Source organism: Aulonocara sp. 'chitande type north' Nkhata Bay, linkage group LG17 (genome assembly GCF_057382095.1).
Source record: "Aulonocara sp. 'chitande type north' Nkhata Bay isolate Kocher_YH1m ecotype deep benthic linkage group LG17, A_spYH_male_GT1.1, whole genome shotgun sequence".
Lineage (NCBI taxonomy): Eukaryota > Metazoa > Chordata > Actinopteri > Cichliformes > Cichlidae > Aulonocara > Aulonocara sp. 'chitande type north' Nkhata Bay.
Window position 1 is genome coordinate 25,341,066 of NC_141360.1, and position 21,232 is coordinate 25,362,297.

At 40.4% G+C, this 21,232-nt stretch overlaps 2 protein-coding genes and 1 long non-coding RNA gene across 5 annotated transcripts in view; 2 read left to right on the forward strand and 1 right to left on the reverse strand.

The window, feature by feature from the left end:
* The window catches only part of LOC147310164 (ankyrin repeat- and BTB/POZ domain-containing protein 3-A), a 264,271-nt gene that overhangs the window by 72,947 nt on the left and 170,092 nt on the right, over positions 1-21,232 (reverse strand). The gene's annotated exons all lie outside the window — the stretch shown is intronic.
* LOC147310165 (uncharacterized) lies at positions 1,717-12,066 on the forward strand. 2 transcript variants are annotated; one of them, XR_015125801.1, is made up of 3 exons: positions 1,717-1,950; positions 11,335-11,637; positions 11,720-12,066. It is a non-coding gene; the product is annotated as an uncharacterized LOC147310165 (long non-coding RNA). The 2 variants fall into 2 exon arrangements; XR_015125800.1 differs by lacking the exon at positions 1,717-1,950 and adding an exon at positions 7,342-11,007.
* On the forward strand, positions 18,274-19,824 carry LOC147310166 (uncharacterized). The gene has a single exon (XM_086270111.1). The coding sequence runs from the start codon at positions 18,274-18,276 to the stop codon at positions 19,822-19,824; it is 1,551 nt and encodes a 516-aa protein (XP_086126237.1).

Below are 21,232 nucleotides of genomic sequence, written 5' to 3' on the forward strand. Positions count from 1 at the left end.
TTTTCAGCATCATTCTGAGACAGGATATTTTTTATTTTAATAATAAAAGGAACAGATGAAAGATGTCAGCCCACGCACACTGAATATCTGGATATTTCCCGCTGCCAAGGCTCCCCGCAGAGTTACGAGAAGTACCTGTAAGTGCGTGATGCTTGTTTTGCTTATTGGATGAGAATTAGCACACCCAATGAAGTTTAAATGAAGTGATATAAAGACCAGTGAGCAGCTCAATAAAAATCCTTCCTGCAGTATATTAAGCATAAGTCATTACTTCACTGGCAGTCTATGAAACTGGAGAATAAAATTTGACTAAAAGAAAAAATCAATCCAAAATACCAACAACTATTAAAACCTTTTGCCAAGTGTCCTTTCATCAAAGTGTTACTGCACACAGCTGCTGCTGTTTGTCTCTAAGCAGCTTTCCTTTCTTCTTTTTCTGGAAACAGAGAGGTGAGAAACTAAAGGCAGCCTGTTCAATTCACCGCCTTATTACCCCAAAACTTCTATTAGCACTCTGGCAACCTCCAAAACACTCAATTAGTGGGTCTGTATTATCTCTCAGCAGCACAGCTCAGGCAGAGAGTGTGGTGTAATGTCTATCTTCTTGCAGGAGGGCTTCAGTTTAAGTAGATATAACTTCAGCTTGTCTCTCAGCCACTGAAGTAAGTAGTAGACAAAGAGCTGAGAGAGGCAATGTATCCTCAACTCTCACATGTCAGGCTGATGGGTAATAACTATTAATGAAGAACATCTGCCGGTGGGTGTTGCACATCTCTGGAGAGGTGTTGCACACTCGGATGCTTACACATGCTGGTGGAGTTGTGGGCATACTTACGTTTCATTTGAAATGCAATACTTCTAATAGACTTTAATTGGAGCGAACACTTGGCCTGTGCAGCTGCATAGGATTAGATGTCCACATTGTCAAGAGGCTGCTGACCTTACACAGCCGCAGGAAACAAAGCAATCCCAGCTTAATCTCCAGTACCGGCATGCTTGTGCTTATTAAATTCAAGAGTACTCAGTCGGCATTTGTCTCTTTGTGGAACAAATGTCTGAAAAATACAAATTGGTCTTGTTGTTTAATCTATTCCGTCATTTCCTTTGGGTCTGTAAAGGAGAAAACAATTTGTTTGGGTGTGACAGATCATTCTTCAAGCCTATTTCTCTTTTTTTCTTCTTATTTAAATTCAATGCTGCCAGTTAAGTCGCAAAATGATGCTTCCTTCTTTGTGAAGTAAACTGCTCAGATGCTTATCTACTGTCCACCCTTGTTCTTCATTTTTGCTTTGGAGATCTGCATACCTACTCCTGTTTAGGTACAGTACAAAATACAAAATATGTCAAATGTAAGATTATTTCACATTGTTTCTTATATATGATACATAGTGTTGGGGAGTAACGGAATACATGTACCGCCGTTATGTATTTAAAATACAAAATATGAGTAACTGTATTCCGTTACAGTTACTGTTTAAAAAGGTGGTATTCAGAATACAGTTACTTTGTTGAAATAAATGGATTACACTGCGGTACTTTCCTGTTTCATTTTGTCGCGGGTCAGGACTGTTTGGGTTTTGTTTGACAGCTACGTTCTGTTGTTCCAGGCGGCAGCGTTACGGTTGCCATGGTTACATGGCGACGCTCTCTCTCTCTCTGCGACTGTGTGTTTCCTGGGTGAGAGAGCGCCTTTTCGTTGTTGTTGTTGTTGTGCTAAGCTAACAGGCAGAATGCTACAAGCATAGCTCTAAAGAATGTAGCATCATGGGCAGTATAGTCCGTGTTGCAGGGAGAATGGACTGCCATACACGTAATGGGTCTGTGAGCGCGAGGAGGGAGAAAAAGGGGAGTGGAAAGGTACGAGTTGTCATCGAGGAAAAACGGGAGCTGGAAGCATGTAAATATAATAATAACCACTTCAGCCAAGAAGAGTGCCTGACGAGCCCAGTTGTAAGTAAGCTATTAAGACTCGACTGTACACCGTGTTCGTGTTTTCCTCCGAAACAATAAGTTCCGTTGGAGCAGTCTTTCAACGCCTCTCTCTGTCTCTCGCAAGAAAAGTTGACCCAGACAACAAAGTAAAGCTATTTTTCGGCTACCAGCCAACAGGGACCCCGCCGTATTAGTCAGAGGTCCCTTTACTACAGTTCGGAGTCGCGGACCTTCAGTAATAGTAATAAATCACACAGCAATAGTACATTCACGTTGTTGTAAAAAGCATGATAATATATTAAGTAATCCGTATTCAGAATACGTTACTGTCATTGAGTAACGTAACGGAATACGTTACAGAATACATTTTGGGGCATGTAATCTGTATTCTGTAATGGAATACATTTTAAAAGTAACCTTCCCAACACTGATGATACATGGTATTTAAGTATTTTCATGGATGTTACTTACAGTACACTTTACTTTGTTTTCTTGATATGAAATCCATCCAGCTCTGTACACTCTATGCACAATTAACAAGACACTATAAGAGACTGAAACATTTTAAAGGAATATTTAATTCCTATTATAGAAACCGTAACTTCTGCATGCTGCACTTTCAAATATAATCTATAAGAGACTTGAAAACAACAAATGTGAAGGCTAATGGGGGGCGATCGTGGCTCAGGGGGTTGGGAATCGCATCTGTAACCGGAAGGTCGCCGGTTCGATCCCTGGGCTCTCTGTCCTGGTCGTTGTGTCCCTGAGCAAGACACTTTACCCTACTTGCCTACTGGTGCTGGCCAGAGGGGCCGATGGCGCGATATGGCAGCCTCGCTTCTGTCAGTCTGCCCCAGGGCAGCTGTGGCTACAACTGTAGCTTGCCTCCACCAGTGTATGAATGTGAGAGTGAATGAATAGTGGTATTGTAAAGCGCTTTGGGTGCCTTGAAAAGCGCTATATAAATCCAATCCATTATTATTAATTTATTGATTATCATAATAAAAAAGAGCAAACCCTACTATAATTCTGTAAGTGGTTTGTACTCTTAAAATGCCGCTACTCAAGTGTTTATTGTTGCTTAGTTACAAAGTTAGTGTTTGTTCTTCTATGGAGTGGAACAACCTTTGCTTGCTGCAGCCCAAAGAGTGTAGCAGGAGTCGAGCCATCGGACGAGGAACCTGCTGGACATTATTGTGTCACAGAGAGGTAAAAAAATGTATGTAAGGGAACACTTGAGATACATGCTTACTATAACACAAAGTAGGGACGCCAACACATTTAGAAGGCACAAACTATTGTGAATCTATTTCAGCTGCTTCGGTGCAAATGAGAGTGAAAACAGGTGCAGAGACAACAACGAGACAGTTACAAACCACTGTTGTGTCTTTATCGCTCCTTATTGCTCCATATGTGCTATCACAAGAAGGTTGGTTGTGTCTCCCAGCACAATTTCAAGGAGAGTGTTGAGCAGATACCAGGACACTGGACAGGAGTGTAGAAAGTCATTAACCCTCCAGCAGGTCCAGTGCCTGAGGTGGAACAGCTTGTGTATATGTTTCTGGACGCCACAAGGATGAGGATGGCATGAGGGCCCGACATCCTTTAGTAAGACCCGCACATTTGCACTCATGCACACCTCTACTGCCTTTTATTGCGACAATCACAAAATATCTCTGTAGTATACACTGAGGATTGGGACAAGAGTCCTGTGCCTCTGTTTTGATCCTTTAAAAATCTTTCATGTGGTTGCTAACTTTGGCTAAACACAAGTCGATTTCAGGCCCAAACAGGTGAGCAGCATAAAGAGCAAAACGTCTTCACAGGTTGCAGAAGACAACAAAGCACCAGTCCAACTGGACATCAAATACTGCTGTTTTGCCCTTTGGTGTCTTTGGTGCAGATTTATAGTGATCTTACTCTGAGCTTGTCACATCTGGAAGCTTGTAAAGAACGACCCTGGTGTCAAATTTAAGTGCGACACATTCTTTCACAAATGTTTGTAGAAGCAGTCTGCTATGTTTAGGTGGTTGATTTTATACACCTGTGACCATTTAAGTGATTGGAATACCTGAATTCAATGATTTGAATGCATGAGTGAATACTTTTGAGCAATGTAGTGTGTAAGAGGCCAGTGCTTTCAGACATGTCTGCCTCTGAAGTGAATATGTTGGAAACGCATGTTCATCGGGTGGGAGGAGCTTAAAACATTTAAACCTAATTTTTCTTTCCCACCTTGAATTGACTAAATGCATATTTTACTCTAGCAAAAAATCCAGACAGAGAAAGATCTCTTTGTTAGACTAATTTAGCCATATCCTTTAAAAAATAAATAGTGGATTTATTCCACAAGCTGCTCTTTCATCTCTGTTTAATCTTTGCAGCAATGAGGTGTGATGAGCGGGCAGAATCCTGTGGCAGGCACCGAGGGACATTAAACCATTATACAGTAATGAATCCAGCCTCATGTAATTATTGCAGGATGCAGCAACAGCCTACAAGATTTTCCAGCATGTGTCTTCAGTCTGAATGAAGACGTGCGCAGCTGTGTGAGTGCGTGTGTGTTTGGTGGGATTGTTTGTGTCAGCATGCGCTCGCTGCCTTCCTAAAGGTGCTGGGAGACAGATAAGGAAAATGGCCGCGCCCTGTGCCGGCGACTGAATGAGCCAGCCTCATCGTTAAAGCCCAGTGAACATTTTCTTTTATTCTTTAAATCATGGTGACTCTTAAGAGGGACAGACACGAGTATGTGGGTAGCACTGCAGACCTCAGAGAAAGAGAAAGTGAAGCGAAGGACAAAAATGATTCCCAGCACGCCTAAAGCCCATTAGAGAGAAAGACATTGAAAAGGACAAGAGGGTAACATTATCATCGGTAGGTAAGCTCCTCCACTAGATCAAAGGTCCTTTTAGAGCTTAAAACAGATATACGACCTCATCTCACACTACATCAAGCTGTTTACCCAACGGATGTTGTTTTTTTATGAGTCTTTTATCAAGTTAAGGGAAGTCTGACTGACGCATTTGTCTATTTTCCCCCTTTACTTTCACCATTGTTGGGAAATGGGTCAGGCTGCACGAGATTAGGGACGATGATGTATGGTGAAGTAGAAAAAGGTATTTTAAGTCTGATATGATAAAAAATGAGAATGGCGAGATGGACTCAAGATGAAATGTAACACCTCCTGCGGGTGAACCTTTCCCATTATCCCATAGTGAGTGTGGGATAATGGAGCAGAAAGGATTGGAAGAACGTCTGAGAAGCAGCTTTAAATAGCGGCCCTGTTAATGAAATCTTCCTGAAACATAAAGGAAAGCTATACGTCACTTGCCGCCTGTTTATATGGATAGAAATGTGAAGGATAGGTTTTAATTTTTTGGGTTTTTTTGTAAAAAAGCAAATTCTTATACCAAAATCACTCAGGTATTCAGAAAGCACAGTAATCACTTCCTGGAAAAAAGAGAAATAACATCCCATCACTGTGCAATTTTCTGTAACTCTTGCAGCGTTGCAGGAGGAGAGGGATTCCTCTATTTGAGAAAGCCACTCAGCCCTGAAAAATAAGCACTTTTTCTCTTAGCCTATGCACAGCAGAATACATCATGACTCAATTTTCAAGCTGGGTGCTGACAGCCAAGGAAAATACATAGCGACTGATGCCTCAAATGTTTAAAGCTTACACCACCTATGATAAATGTCAACACATGAAAAACAAACCACTAATAGGGACTATTAGGAATTCAGCTGTCAGACGAAAAGAGACGGCAGATAAGAGGAAAGAATGCATCGCAAATTGTGTATTTTTTTTAAGGTAGCGTATAATCTTGCATTTAATACTGCATGTATTGGCCACTAAATGAGATGTAATTATACACACGCAGGAACACAGCTCAGAAATTTGACACTTTTTTTTATTTTTTTAATACCAATAAATTATTTAGTCCATAACAGCAAATGGGATTTTGCTGCTTACTGCAAAAAAACTCCTTGAGCAGCTGCTTTATCAGGATTATAGCAAGGAGGATTTACCTGAGATATCAGGCCAAAAAGGACAGATGTCTAATAGCAGGTTCACATTCAGTGCTAACTTCAGTTTCCTTTAACAGATTTATATAAATTATATAAAAGTGCCAAAATTTCTGAGCTTTCCTCCCGGAGCCATTAATTGGCCATTAATTTCATCTTGTGAAAAATATTTTACTATAGAATTTCAACCACCGAATAAATTACTCTTATGTCTTTAATGCTTTTCACTGTAAATTAAATCTGTAACTTAAAAACGTCTGCAGAGCTCCTGCAGGCACATGTTACATGTTGCTCCACTGGTTTGGTGACTAATGCTGCTATTTAGCTCTATACAGGTCAAGGGACTAGCTTTTCAACCCTTTGACAGCACTCGTTCAGAAATCACCCAGTGCCAGCTTATTCAGTTTAGTTAGATAAACGGAAGAGAATGGAAGGATGGATGGATGAACTATTCCATGCATAGGAGCCTATCCCAGACATTAAGTAAGAGGTACACCCTGCATAGACTAACCATTTACCATCGCACCAGCAGCCACCTTAGAATCACCAGTTAACCTGGCAAGCAGTTGTTTGGACAGGTTCCAATATAGAACTTGGTGAGCTTCTTTCTCTCTTTTTTTGGCTTACTGGCTCACTCATGTAACTAATCTAAATACACAATCAAGTTATTTAGTCTATAATACAGCAGTAATAAACAGTGTCTAACCTTCTGTGAGAACTTATACATTCGTTTTACATACAAGTATTGTGTCCTATTCTCTCCATGTAAATCTGGTAATATATATAGTGCTTTTTTGCTCTTACCTAGCACTCAAATCATTTTTATACAACAAGCTCCATTCATAGACACATACACACAAACTGCACATGCAAACGTTTGATCGGGACTGCATTTACTATTTTTATTGAGATAATATTAGTAAAAAAGAAAACCGGATAAGGTGAGCCAGCTGGCTCTGCTCTGCTGGATCACAGAGAGTATTCAAAGATCTAAAGAGGATGAATTAGCTGAAATTATCCACTTGACACTATGTTTTACTGTTAGATTTTTTTTAGCATTTTATTAATGTTAATAATAATAATAATTGGATTTATATAGCGCTTTTCAAGGCACCCAAAGCGCTTTACAATGCCACTATTCATTCACTCTCACATTCACACACTGGTGGAGGCAAGCTACGGTTGTAGCCACAGCTGCCCTGGGGCAGACTGACAGAAGCGAGGCTGCCATATCGCGCCATCGGCCCCTCTGGCCAACACCAGTAGGCAGTAGGGTAACGTGTCTTGCCCAAGGACACAACGACCAGGACAGAGAGCCCGGGGATCGAGCCGGCGACCTTCCGGTTAAGATGCGCTTCCCAACCCCCTGAGCCACGATCGCCCGCTATCGTTAGCCAGTATCCATCTTAAATCCAACAAAATAAAATTCCCTTCATCAACCAAATGACCCTTTTAGATGCCAGTTAATTTTCTTCTACGAAGTAAACTAATGATCACCCTTTAGACATCAAACTTTAGCAAGCTAGCCAAGCAAGCTAGCTGAGGTTAGCCAGGTGGCTGTAACCTGGCTTTACTCTGGAATCTGTTAACTGTAAGGTAAGCTGTTATTTAACTACTACTTACTATTTAACAGTCAGATCAATCAGGAGTTTGGATCAATAAGGTGACATTATTCGAGAAAGCTGCGACCTTAAGTTATGAGCACATGGCGTCTTGGCTACCGTGCTGCCCAGTTCGAGTTTCTGCTCATAATAATCATATGTTATCACTGGAATAAAAACCTGCACTGCTCATAAATTCTTTCTGTCTTCTGCACGCACGTCTCGGAAAGGTGCAAGCTTTAAAAGAACTTTATATTCAGTCTTTATATTCAGTCTTCAGCCTGAGTGCTTCATTTCATAAGAAAACTGGATCTTAACCAGAGGCAGCGAGACAGTTTGTTTGATTAGTTGAAAGTGTCCCATAACATGATGGATGCAAAGTATATTTTAGTGGAGTGGAAACACACAAATCGACTGTCATGATCGCCTTTGTCTGACGGTATAATCAAAAAAGAATTAATGACATGTCGGAAGACAGAGGCTATTTTGTACAGCATATGGAAACAAGTGTGTGTTGAATTTTTGGCGAGCTCTTTCTGTGCGCCTTGGCACAAGTTTAAAAACCACTGGACTGAGTGAAAAATAAATCCAAAGCAGGTTGAAAGCACATAAGAAAGGGAAGGTCTCTTCTTTTTAGTTGCATTGCAATCAATTTACACCTGGGCAATAAAAAATGTATATTGTTACAGCTTTAATGAAGTTACACTGCTTCGTGGTTATAATTTTGCACCAACTGTAGGACACGTTAAGCTTGGATTCAGTGGAGCTCCAGGGGAGCAAAGCAGGAAGGATGATATTTTTGAGATAAAATTAAACCTGCATCTTCTCCTGTGACTCCCCCACTCCATGTAAGGTAATTTTCCTCCAACACTGAACTAAAGAATTGAAAACGACTTCATAGTGTAAAACCTGCCAAGCACGAATAGCATCAGAAACTAGGTTTGGTTACCTGAAAGGATTATAACTTTAGGTCAATCATGCCTTGACTTTTTGCCACCCTCTGCACTGAAGGGAAACACAGCTTCAGGAATAGAAGCCCCATTGTTAGAGGCCTGCACTGTATTACATTACAGCATTTATTTGTGTAGTGGGTGCTCTCTGACCCACAGGCAGCTGCTGTGCTGACAGATGAACGGTCTTGCGACTTCACACCTGGTCACAACATGTCAGTTTAGCACCTATGGATCGTATATGCCTCACACGTTTCACACGAAGGGAAAATGAAAGAAAATTCTTCTCAGTGTAATTAGAGATGAGGAAAAGTGCAAACGCCCGAGGCGTCCACGGCACATTTCTGCCAGTGGTGATCTCCTCCACTTGCTCAGACAAAGACATGAAATATGAGTGTATAAGATGAGCTGGGAGATAATGGTGACCTATGAAATAAAAGACTTATTTTCACCTCAGGAGAATGGTATTATGGATATGGTGATGAATGTTGTTCTTTAACAGCCTCTTCTATTATCCATTAATTACCGAACAAGTCGGGTGTGAAATTGCCCTGAGAGCCAGCTCTGTGTGGTTGCTTTACTTTTAAGCAATCTTGTTTATTGTTCAGAAATTGTGCTAATACGTTAAAATTGATTTCAATTTAAACCATTTAGATGTGCTGGTACTAAGCAGATTTTAAATGCTTTCTCTGGGGAAATGGAGGGACCACAAAACACCTGCTTCCTGTCAGCGATTTGTTCCAGAGCTTTTCTGCGATGCTAGATGTGTAGAATATTCGCATAATTACCAAATTATTTCACACAACAAACATTAGCTGAATTACAGTAAATCAACAAGACGCAGTCTGAGGCATCACCTGTCAGCGTCTACTCTGCATTATGGATTAAAGTTTAACATACATTTATGAAACCTGCTGCAAACATATGCATTTCTATATCCTTTGGGATGACCTGAGTTATTGTGCTTTTGTGTGGTGCATTATGTGTTAATTTCCCTGTGGTCATGATTTGGAGTTTTATATGTGGTGGCAGTAATGATAGACTCTCCTGCGTCACCACACAAATTCCTAATGTGGGTTTCTGGTTTCAAAAGTCATGACCATTTTCGAACACTGTGAGAACACTGTGTCACCATAGAGTAGTGGACCCCACACATTGCTAATGCAACAAATTTTTAGCTGTTAGAGTTGAGTTTTAAGTTCTTAGATCCTCTCTGGGGAACACTGGCGTAGAGATGTTGTGTTTGACCCTTGTCTGGTTTTGATAGTGTTAGGTTTCGTATTGTTGATTGTCATTTATGCTTAGAAATATCTACTTATATATGCTTAGAGTTTTATAATTAGTTTTAGATTGGTAGAGGTTTGATCCTTAATAGTCTGCAAACTTTGTGTGCACACCTACATCCTGGGAGCATGGGAGAGGTCGTACCTTCTCTTATTGTTTTATGGTAGGATAAACGTATCTATATCTGTTTTAGTCTAAGTGCCTTTTGTTTAGATGAACTGCTGGACTTCCAGACCAGCAGGTTTAGGGAAGTCTTTATGGGGTCACACTCTGACCCCACACACACGCACACACACACACACAGTATTCTTTGTTCACATGTATACCTATGTAAGATGTTATATGTTAATGACCCTATGCATATTCATGGAACCACAATAAAAGGAGTGCTATGGGGAACCTGGCTGAGAGTCTGACGGAGGTCAAGTGGTGGAACGACACTTGGCTCCAGGCAGGTCTCCCTCATGCATGAGTAACACGAAGAACTTTGCCCACTTGGTGTTCAATGCTTTTGCTGTGTTTTTAAATTGTCTCGTTCCAGCGGTGGGCCTGTGCTAGACAGACCCAACAGATAGTCTCAGAAAAAGAGTTGGAATTTGGCAAAGACCTTGGTTTTGGTAAGAATAAACCTTTTACAATGGTAAATGCATGTTAGAGTTCTTGGTTACCATGGTGCGAAGTTCCCTGCAATAGACAAGTATCCTTTTCAGGGTGTACCGTGCCTTTCGGCATATGACAGTTGGTATAGAATCAAGCCCCCTTGCCAGGTTGGTTGCAAAGCGGCTTGCAGATGTACAGCAAATGTAGCTTTAAGGCATTAACCACTTGGATGTACAGAATGTTATCAGCAGAAAAGCTGGACTGATCTTGACTTCATGCCCTGGCTCAAAGTGCCAAACCTCAATTTAAAAAACAGTAAAAATCTACTGGCACTACTGGTCCACCGGGACCATTTACTTTAGACCATGAAAAAGATTTAATAAGATTGCATTCAGCAATTATCTTAATTAAGTCTGGTCCAAACACTAAACAGAGCATCATTATCATCCAAAGGGCTTCACTGATAGCAATGAAAAATATTATTTTTTTGACTCTGTTGTGTTTTTTAAAGCGTAAATTGCACATTAATTTAACTTAATAAATACAACAGTATTGGTGAGCTGCTGAAGAATTTGCATGTAAATGATGTCTGGTATCCCCATGCTGGTCCAGAGGTAATTGCAGCCTAACGCACACTCTAAATGTCTTCTCAAAACACTGAAATCACTGCAGTGCATTCACACATCAATAACAGGCCCTGCTATGGTGTTGTTAAATGGTCATATCGAGTTCAGTTATTGCTAAATAATTCACTACTGAACTTTTTAACAGCACAGTCTGTTGGCTGTCATTGAATTTTATTTTGAAAGCATATTTTCTATCTGGAAACCGTCTTTTTGTACTTTGTGCGAGCTAAGCAGAGGACACATTTCCACATAAAACAGTCAACCTCACTACATCTGTCTGAGAGATGTAATAACCCCAGGTATTTATTTATTTAGTGCTCCAGGTGGAAAACTGCCATCCTCTATCTCTTCTTTGCTGCTCTGGCCCTTGCTTCACCCACTCCAGTGGCAGATTGATGTTTCAGAAACCGCAGCAGCTGTCATGGTCGGACGGTCCTTCCCGGAGCGACCTGTCTGTGTGTGTATGTGTGTGCTTCTCTCTCTCTCCTCCTCCACCCAGTGGCTGACACACCTGCACCTAATTTGCCATCCAGCTGTCACTGATCATCCTCGTTGTGGACTGAGGTACTTAACTATGTGTCTGGATGGCAGTCGACGCTGGATTGTACTGGAGGCTCGGTAGTAAAGAGTGTTTTCTTACTTTTAACATAGCCTTAGCCGGCTACCCTTCTCACCTGTAGCTGTCGTCACTTGTTTATAGGAGGAAGTGATACGGAGCAGAAGGTTGGAGAGAAGGAGTCCGCTGGATTAAGCCCTCGGAGGAGAAACACACTCAGATAATCACTTGGGAGACTCACCTGCACACCACTGGGAATTTGGAGATGATCACCGTTGGATTTTTGTACTTCGCTTTGTGACTGTTTTGAGCACTGTAAATAAACGCACTGTTTGCTTCGCATCCAGAGCTCCGCGACTGAGTCTGTATTTCCCCCATTACCCGTGACAGCAGCAGATCTGAATTGCTCCAGCTTGTTGTAGCAGTCCAAGAGAATCATCTGAAAATCATCCATGTCAGCTCTAAATTAACCGATATATTTTTTTCAGTTATATGTTGACCGTTGACTCTTGTTGTAATTTTGCTTCTATTACTCAGCTGCAGTTGATAATAGGCTGATGGTTAAAAAAAAACACATCTGATTAAAAATTAACATCTGAGACTATCGGTCCCTCCTTTTTTCTCTCCATGTTTGACTCAAGTACATAATTAAAAACTGGTCACAAGTATTGATTTTTAATAACTTCTTTTTAGTTTTAACAAACTAACCTGTAATTTTCCCAATGTAAAGTCTTCATTATATTCTTTTATAAATCAATATACTATATATTGATTTTTTTAAACAGATGTTGAATTTTATCATTTCACACTTTTTTAATGCCGTTCCCACAGTCACACTCTGGTGATGCATCCGGCAATTTAGGGTTCAATTCCGTGCCCATGAACAGGATCCAGGAAGCAAATTACCAACTGTTTGATTAGCAGATGTCCTGCTCTGCCTCTTGTGCCACAACCACCTGAGACTTTAGGCTAAGGTACGCTAAACATGATTTCTGTTAATCCTCACCATCCTAGAGGATCCTATTGATGTGTATAGTTTTCCTTCTTTTACTTGCATTTCAGTTGGGAGTTTGATGACATCAGAGCCAGTGAGCTGTTGCTCTGAGGCCATAATTTACTCTGTAATTTACAGTTTGAGTTCTTCAAATCTCACTCTCTCTCAAGTGATGGAGACACAGAGACTTATTGTACTTCATAATTCTCCCAAGTGCCTCATCCAGGGAGCCCAAGGCACACCATTCTGACTCTATAGCTGTGATGCTGTTACAGAATGAATGTAGAGGTGGTTTTTTTTTGTTGAAATTTTAAAAGTAGCCTTGGGAGGTTAAAGCTGCAGAAGGCAGAAAATGCACGAGCTGAGAGTGTCTCTTCTAAGCCCCTTCTACCAGATGAGAATAATGGTTTCACACAGGAACTGAATACCACTCTCCCAGGTGAAAGTCCGCCACTCCACCTTACTTCCAAAGTACTTTTTTGCTCTTTGTTCTACTTTATAACATCACACACCTGACCTCATCTTAAAAGACCTGTGATTGGCCAACGTCTCCCATCACTAGATAGATTTTCTAAAGCTGAGAAGAAATGCAGGAGATGAAGTTCCCTCTCATACACCATGAATTACTATATGACGTGCACGTTATTATCCCATGGAACCAAAAACAATTCACCAACCTCAACTTTAACGGCTAATAAAGATTTTTGAGTCGTCACTTGTAAATGTAAACTGGTTTTAAATGTCACAACACAAAAACTGTGATTTAAAGATGATTAAGAAATCTTGCAAACGAGGAAAAATTTATCTAGTTTCACTAAAATCTGACTGATACTGAAAATTGAAATTCTATTAAATCTGACCAATAGTAATGATACGTGTGAATTAACCGTCAGTTCTTTGGCCATATGAGGTAAAAATTAATAGTTTGATATACTTCCTCTTGTTTTTACTGGATCCTGGTAAGATGTGACACACTGCTAGTGCCAGAAGATGATGGCAAAGAATATCAAAGCCATATAATAAAGTAAGAAATATTCCAAAAATGTCAAAAAGTCTGGTGTGGAGTCGTTTGATAGCGGGGGAATAGTTTTAAGTCAATATCAAGCAGTATTTTTGCTTGAAATGCAAATGCCTGTAGATCAGCACCACTCTTTTGCAGCTTGGCAGATCATTTGATCAGTAACATCATGATTATGTAACCCTAAAAAATATATTGCACTATGGATGCACACCAGCTTTGCTTGCTCATAGTGTCAGCTCAATTTGAATTTTCATGGGATTTGTTAAGAATAAGGAAAATATAGACTATTACCAGACATATTCTTAAATATATGTATTAATCACACCGGCTGACTGCACACAAGCCTCGATGGTGAGAGAACTGCTCATCCAGGTTGCTGCACCTGTTTTTGATAAAATAAACTTTGAAATGAGATGCAAAAGCCTCCCCTTTAGGTTTCTCGCAGACACAGATGGTAGAACATGCTTAAAGTCGCACTCTTAATGCAATCATCATACACTTGACGAGCAGATTCACACTTATACTACTCAGTGATTCATGAACTGTAAATCAATCTGTTCACATAACACAGCAGGAGGAGGAAATGAGTCCCCTGAACTCCACCAAATGACTTCGAGCAGTTGGCATCGACCACGTTACGAGCCACATGTCAACCTCTGGCAGCGCTCACTGGCCAACGCTGGAGGTGAGGAAGCCCAGCTGAGATGGAGTGGTAGAGAAAGCCAGACACATGGTAAATTTAACAGGAATCAAAAAGCTTTTTTTCTGCCTTTTTTTCCCTACAAATATGTTTAAATAAGCAAGAATAAACACAGGAGAGCTGCTTTGTAATGCATATTCCCATTTCTTCTGGCAATTAAAGGAGGAGTGTTTTCTTTTACCCATAATGCAATTTCTGCCAGTTCATTTCCTGCTGGGAATAATTGATTTACCATAAAGTACAGAATACATATAGTTGCAGTGGCATCAGGTCTCTTAACAATTATAATAAGCTGATAATAAAATTATTGGCTTTGCCTTACTGATCCTGTGAGGATGTCATTTCCCAGGAAAACCATCTCACTTCTCTTTTCTTACAAAGTCATGAGATCATAGTTTCACAAAAGTCTTATTTAAACGCAATAATTCTGCCTTTATGGACATGAAGGAGGACAAGAAATTGTATGTCATTAAAGCGATGGTGAGTACTAAGTAGCCAATGAGAGCTAGCTACCTAAAATTGATTCATTAGTTGTTATTTGTTGCTATTTTCAGGATCACTGGTGTAGGTGTTCTGGTGTAGTGAAGACATGGATATGACTGAGGTGTAGTGTCAACGCACGCTTCAGCCACACAGACATAGAGAATGGTCGGCCAGTCCCAAGGGAAAGATGTGTACTCCCTGACAAGCTGGTGAGTGGTTGCTGGAGGTTGGAAGGTAAAATTGTTCACAAAGAGGTACACGGTCTGCACCAAAAACCTCCTTGCGAATGTGCTAGTTGCTTAAAATTATGTGTTTTACAATTGGCTGAAATAGAAATGTTCTCCATCTCCAATTTGCATCACACATTTTCAAATTTTGCTACTGCTCGACTAGAAATTGGTGATTCTTTCAAGTTGTTGTCTTTCATGCAAACTACAGACCACTGCGGCAACCTGCAAGTGACCAAAGTTGGACCAAAGGTTTTTGGTGCAACATCTACTTTGTGACCAGTTTCACCCGGTGACAACAAACTCTGCAACCAGTCTGGCAACCACTTGCCAACCAGTTGGGGAATACAGATTTTTTCCCACTCCTAGGCCTGTGTGATAGAAGGGCTTTAAATCACCCACTACTGAGAACCAGCAGCTGTGTGACTTGTTAGTTCAGTTGATTACAAAAAAAGCAATTCGACATTTTATTTAAAAAAAAGCCTGGTAACCATATCTTTCAGGCTTAATTAATTAGCAGTGCTTTTAGTAACACATGTAAATTTCCCACCAAAGAGTGCAATGGACAAATCTATGTTTTGCATTATGCAGGATTTGAATAGAATCATTCTATTCTGCTTTTAAAACATCCAGTTTTAGACATTTCTCATGGTTTTGTTTGTTATTATACATGCTCTCATCACTTCCTGTTTTATTTTGTAGTAAGTGGTAAGGTCCAGTGCATCCCAGTAGGTTTTCCTTCCACTCTTTGTTCTTTGGTGAATTTCTTAAACTTGACCCAAATGGAGTCAGACAGCCAGATACTAAAATAATGAAAAAGCAACTTTAATGGGATTTGTGGAGGATAATGGCAGAGGTGTGGACTCGAGTCACATGACTTGGACTCGAGTCAGACTCGAGTCATTAATTTTATGACTTTAGACTTGACTTGAAAAAATGTTGTAAGACTTGTGACTTGACTTAGACTTTTTTAATGACCTGGGACTTGAATTGGACTTGAACCGGTTTACTTGAAAAGACTTGATATTTCACCCCAAATATAAAATGTAACATGCATATAGAGAAAATGTGATGTCATTCTGGGGTAGAACCACAAAGGATTCTGGGAACTCGTGGCAAGAGGTACTAGCGCACGCAGGCTTTTAATTGAAATCAGTTATACAGCGATAAAAAGAAACACAAAAATGTCAAGAAGCTGTTGTATTATTAACTGCAATAGCCGGTCGCATGACAGCCACGGGAAGCCGACGGGTAAAGAAATCGGTTGTTATCGGATTACGTCGTTGAAGAGAAATTGTTCGAGCCATGTTTCCGAAGTAACAAAGAGGCGACGGATGGCCTGGATCGCAGCCATTCAAAGACCAAATATAACGTCCCAGAACACTCCAGCTCACATGTTAGTCTGCTCCAAGCATTTCCACAAAGGTCAGTCTTCTGTTGTAGTTAATGCGTCATTTTCATAACATAATTGGTGATATAGGTTACAAGCAAGTCTGACGCTGAACAGAAATTGTCGCGCTATGCTCCTTTGTTTATTGTGCATAAATAGTGAATTGTCCTGACACAATATTGTGTTTCGCTTCTGTTATTATGGTACATTGACAAAAACATACTTTTATTCACAGGATAAAACAGTTGTTTTGTATCACTAATTGCCCAGTACGATTACAGCATACAGTATTATTGTCACTGCTACATTTCTGTAACGCGTACCAGAAATTATTTCCACTACTAATTAATTACCGTTGAGCTCAAAGGTTATATTAATAAACGGTTAAGGAATGTGTATTTATGACGACGATTTGTGAGACTGGTAAACTTATGATACGTACGATGGTCTTTCGTTCTACACGGTGCATTTCAAGGTCCTGCACCCATCCGTCGGTAAACTGTACCTGGGCTTGTTGCAGTGACCTGAAGTTACTAAACTTCATGAGTGTGTGCACTCACTCCAAGAACCGTATGATTATAAATATGCATATAAATATGCTAAGATGAGATAGCTGACTTCATCTAACTAGCAAATGTTGTCCAGGCTACGTTGGTGATGCAGTTTTTTTTAATGTGTATGATATTTTTGTCATGCGATTTTAAAGCCGGTCCTACAAGCGCATCCAAGAATAACATGCGGCTTATCTCAGAACTGTCAGTGAAAATTATTCTTGGAGCTAGGTTTAATTGAGCTGCATTTTAAAGAGGTGCAATTTCACAATTTGTGTATATTTTCTAAGTTCACTATTTTGTCATGTGTTGAGAAAAACACAGATTTAAAAATTACATGGTCTAATATTTACATTTAGCATAACTGCAACATTCTTTTTTCGTTTTTTTTTAAAGACTCGAAAGGACTTGAAATTCAAAATTTCAGACTTGTGACTTTACTTGGACTTTTACACCAGTGACTTGAGACTCGACTCTGACTTGCCTGACATTACTTGAGACTTGACTTGAGACTTGAGGATAAAGACTTGAGACTTACTTGAGACTTGCAAAACAAGGACTTGGTCCCACCTCTGCTGGTTAGAGTTGCATGGATCGCAGATTTATCCGTTTTTTGTGAATATAAGCTGCTGACTGGTGAGCAGAATTTTCAGCTTGGTACGTTAGTGTTCATCAGTTAATCATAAAACATATTTAGTGCTTATAACAAATATATTATGCTAAATAAAGACAGATTTTTCCACAATGTATATGATAGTAAGAGTTAGTAAACCTCTATTAAAGTCTCCCTCTGCAGTCTGTTGTTTCTTAGATTCAGCATTGAAACTGAATTTAAAACAAAACATAGATGACATTCTGTCGCCTCATCAACCACCAAGATCTCACTGCCTACAGACATTCAGTAACTCTCATTGGATAATGTTAATAAATATCTTTCACTAAATATGAACGTTTTCTACCTGTCCTTGTTTAAATTATGAAAGAAGTTATTATGCCTGAGAATCTCTAGAATGTCGACTACTTTCCACTAAACAGTTGTCTTCTACTTTGGTTAGTTTTTTTAACAACCATTTAAAAAACATATTTTGCTTTTGTTTTATTTTTTACTGCAATTCCTGTAGAGTAGCTTTTATAGTGTTAATTCAATATGTGCTACAAAATAAAAGCCTTTCCTTTACATTAGGTTTGTGGGCATTTTATTTTGAATTGTTCCAATCATGGCACTTCAAAGGAACAGCGCATCACAGGAACAGCCTGTGATGTCACAGTGCACATTCTACTGGAAAACCCTATAAATAGGGGAGACGTTCAACCGACTTTAGTGGATCTCGGATGGCAGAAACACAAAGCAACCTGGTTGTTAAAACAAAGACAAGGCGGACGCAGAGAAACGCATACGCACACGCTGACGCATCTACAATGGCAGAAGCAAAAATAGAAATGGTCATCACACCAAAACCTGAGGTTGATAAAGCCGCACAACCAAATACTAAAAAGTCTCCTGTGGCACAACCACCAAAGGAAACGGTTGTGAAACCAAAGAAACAAAAAATGCAAAAACAGAAAAGAGTGGCTGAAGAACCAAGAAGAGCAATTACTCGGGCATATGCCCGGGCTCTTCTTGAAGCTCAAAACAGCACGGGTGATGGAGCAAACCCGAAAAATGAAGAAATGCAAAAAAACACTGGAGCCACTCCTGAAAAAGAAAAGGCTGAATCCCTCCCCATTTCAAATGCAAAGGAGGACATGGAGAGAGAGAGAAATGGGAAGAACCCCAGCAGACCAAACCCTGTGCCTAATGGAGGGACTTGGCAATATCAACCCATTCCCACATTTAGACCCCCGTTTAATCCCTGGCACGAGATTGCTGCTCTCAGACACCAACTGGAAGCCTCCCAATACCATCAGAACGACCTTTACTGTAAAATGGTAGGTGCAAACAAGAGGGCCTCTTATCACCAGTTTCAGGTGAACAAACTTCGTGAAGAAATTAACGAGAACGAGCGAAATCACGAGGAAACGATCAAAGGCCTCATAGAGCAGCTGGAAGAGGCTTCTAGTAATAAGACCTATGACATCAGTGAGACAGACACTCTCGTGAGTGACAATGAAGCTATGGTCATATTGGATGAGGTGATTGCTACCCTGCAGGACCAAATCAGCCACCCTACCACAGAGCAGTGTGTGGAGTCTGCCACTCCAACCACAGAGGCTTCACACACTGACTCTGTAGGACTGAAGTCCTCTAAGGAGGCTGAATTTGAGCTCAAATGTAGGATTCAGCAAGAGCAGATTGAGATGCTCCAGAAACAGCTCCTAGCAGCTCAAAATCAGCTTGAAGAGCAGGCCGTTAAACATAGGCAGGAGCAGGAGACACTCAACCTGGAAATCAGTGACCTGAAATCCCAGCTCTGCCCCAACAAGGCCCTTCATGATTTGAAGCTAGAGTCTCTGGAGCGAGAGCTGAAAGGGGCCAAAGCTTCCTCACTTAAAATCCCACAGCAGCACAAAGAACAAAATTCCACTGCTGCAAATGAAATGCACAAATTTGAGCTTCCGAAAGAAAACGAGACTGGAGAACAGGAGAAGATGGGAAAAGAGGACTCACTGCCATCCACTGCAAGGTCTCTGCAGGAGCCTCAGAAAGAAAAAGACACCACAGAACAACAGAAGATAGAAAAAGAAGAGTCAGCTGCATTTTCTGTACAGGAATCTTTGCAAAGTGTACAAGACAAACAGAAAATGCTCAATGTCAAGGTGGCTGAACTCAAGACTGAAGTTAAGAGCCTGCCAGAGATTCCGCCAAGGAAGAAGAAGAACAAGAAGAAGCGGAACTGTGCGCGTCCCCAATTTCACATAATTGGTGTCAACATCAAGTCCTAAAAATCATATTTATATACAACTAAATTGTCAGTGAACATTTGAACCCCTCTCGGTCAAGACAGAAGGCCACCCCTTCCTGAGCCCGGTTCTGTCAGAGGTTTCTCCCTATTAAGAGGGAGTTTTTCCTCTCCACTGTCGCCAAGTGCTTGCTCATAGGGGATTTGGGGGCTTTTTTTTAACACCAACCACTGAAAAGTTCACTGACATCAAATTTAAGACTCAGCAAATATGGAAATGGATCATTCGTCATCAAGTGAGGAATCATCCATTTAAAACATGTTTGCTGAGTCATATTTAGTTGTATATAAATATGATTTCTGTCACACTAAGGCCAATCACAGACTAATTTGGACAATTGGTAAAAAATAAATAAATTGAAAAAATTGAAAAAAAGTAGTTGTGTCATTGTTTCGTGTAGATTTCAAATAACATGCCATTTTATGTCAACATATTTCTGTTACATTTGTAGTGCTCGTGGTTTTATATTCTTATGATCCTGTTTGTTTGATGAGTATATCCTTCTGCCTTGCTTCACATATTTACTGCTGCTTGGCTAGCTTTAGTCATGCTAGCATCAGCACGGGTAGAAACAGATACACATCAGAGACATCACATGTAGCTTGTGTTTATGTTCAGAGTGACATCTGATTTAAAAGCAGGCAGCAAAGCACTGAGCAGCATATCAGTCAGCACAGAAAACAAATGCCATAAATGTCATCAATTAGGCTGGAATAGTTTGTTTCTAGTGGCTTCTATCAGAGGTGTGGACTCGAGTCACATGACTTGGACTCGAGTCAGACTCGAGTCATTAATTTTATGACTTTAGACTTGACTTGAAAAAATGTTGTAAGACTTGTGACTTGACTTAGACTTTTACACCAATGACCTGGGACTTGAATTGGACTTGAACCGGTTTACTTGAAAAGACTTGATATTTCACCCCAAATATAAAATGTAACATGCATATAGAGATTGAAAATGTGATGTCATTCTGGGGTAGAACCACAAAGGATTCTGGGAACTCGTGGCAAGAGGTACTAGCGCACGCAGGCTTTTAATTGAAATCAGTTATACAGCGATAAAAAGAAACACAAAAATGTCAAGAAGCTGTTGTATTATTAACTGCAATAGCCGGTCGCATGACAGCCACGGGAAGCCGACGGGTAAAGAAATCGGTTGTTATCGGATTACGTCGTTGAAGAGAAATTGTTCGAGCCATGTTTCCGAAGTAACAAAGAGGCGACGGATGGCCTGGATCGCAGCCATTCAAAGACCAAATATAACGTCCCAGAACACTCCAGCTCACATGTTAGTCTGCTCCAAGCATTTCCACAATGGTCAGTCTTCTGTTGTAGTTAATGCGTCATTTTCATAACATAATTGGTGATATAGGTTACAAGCAAGTCTG

Coding starts and splice junctions, on each gene's coding strand:
- LOC147310166 (XM_086270111.1), top strand. CDS start 18,274: ATGGCAGAAACACAAAGCAACCTGGTTGTTAAAACAAAGACAAGGCGG.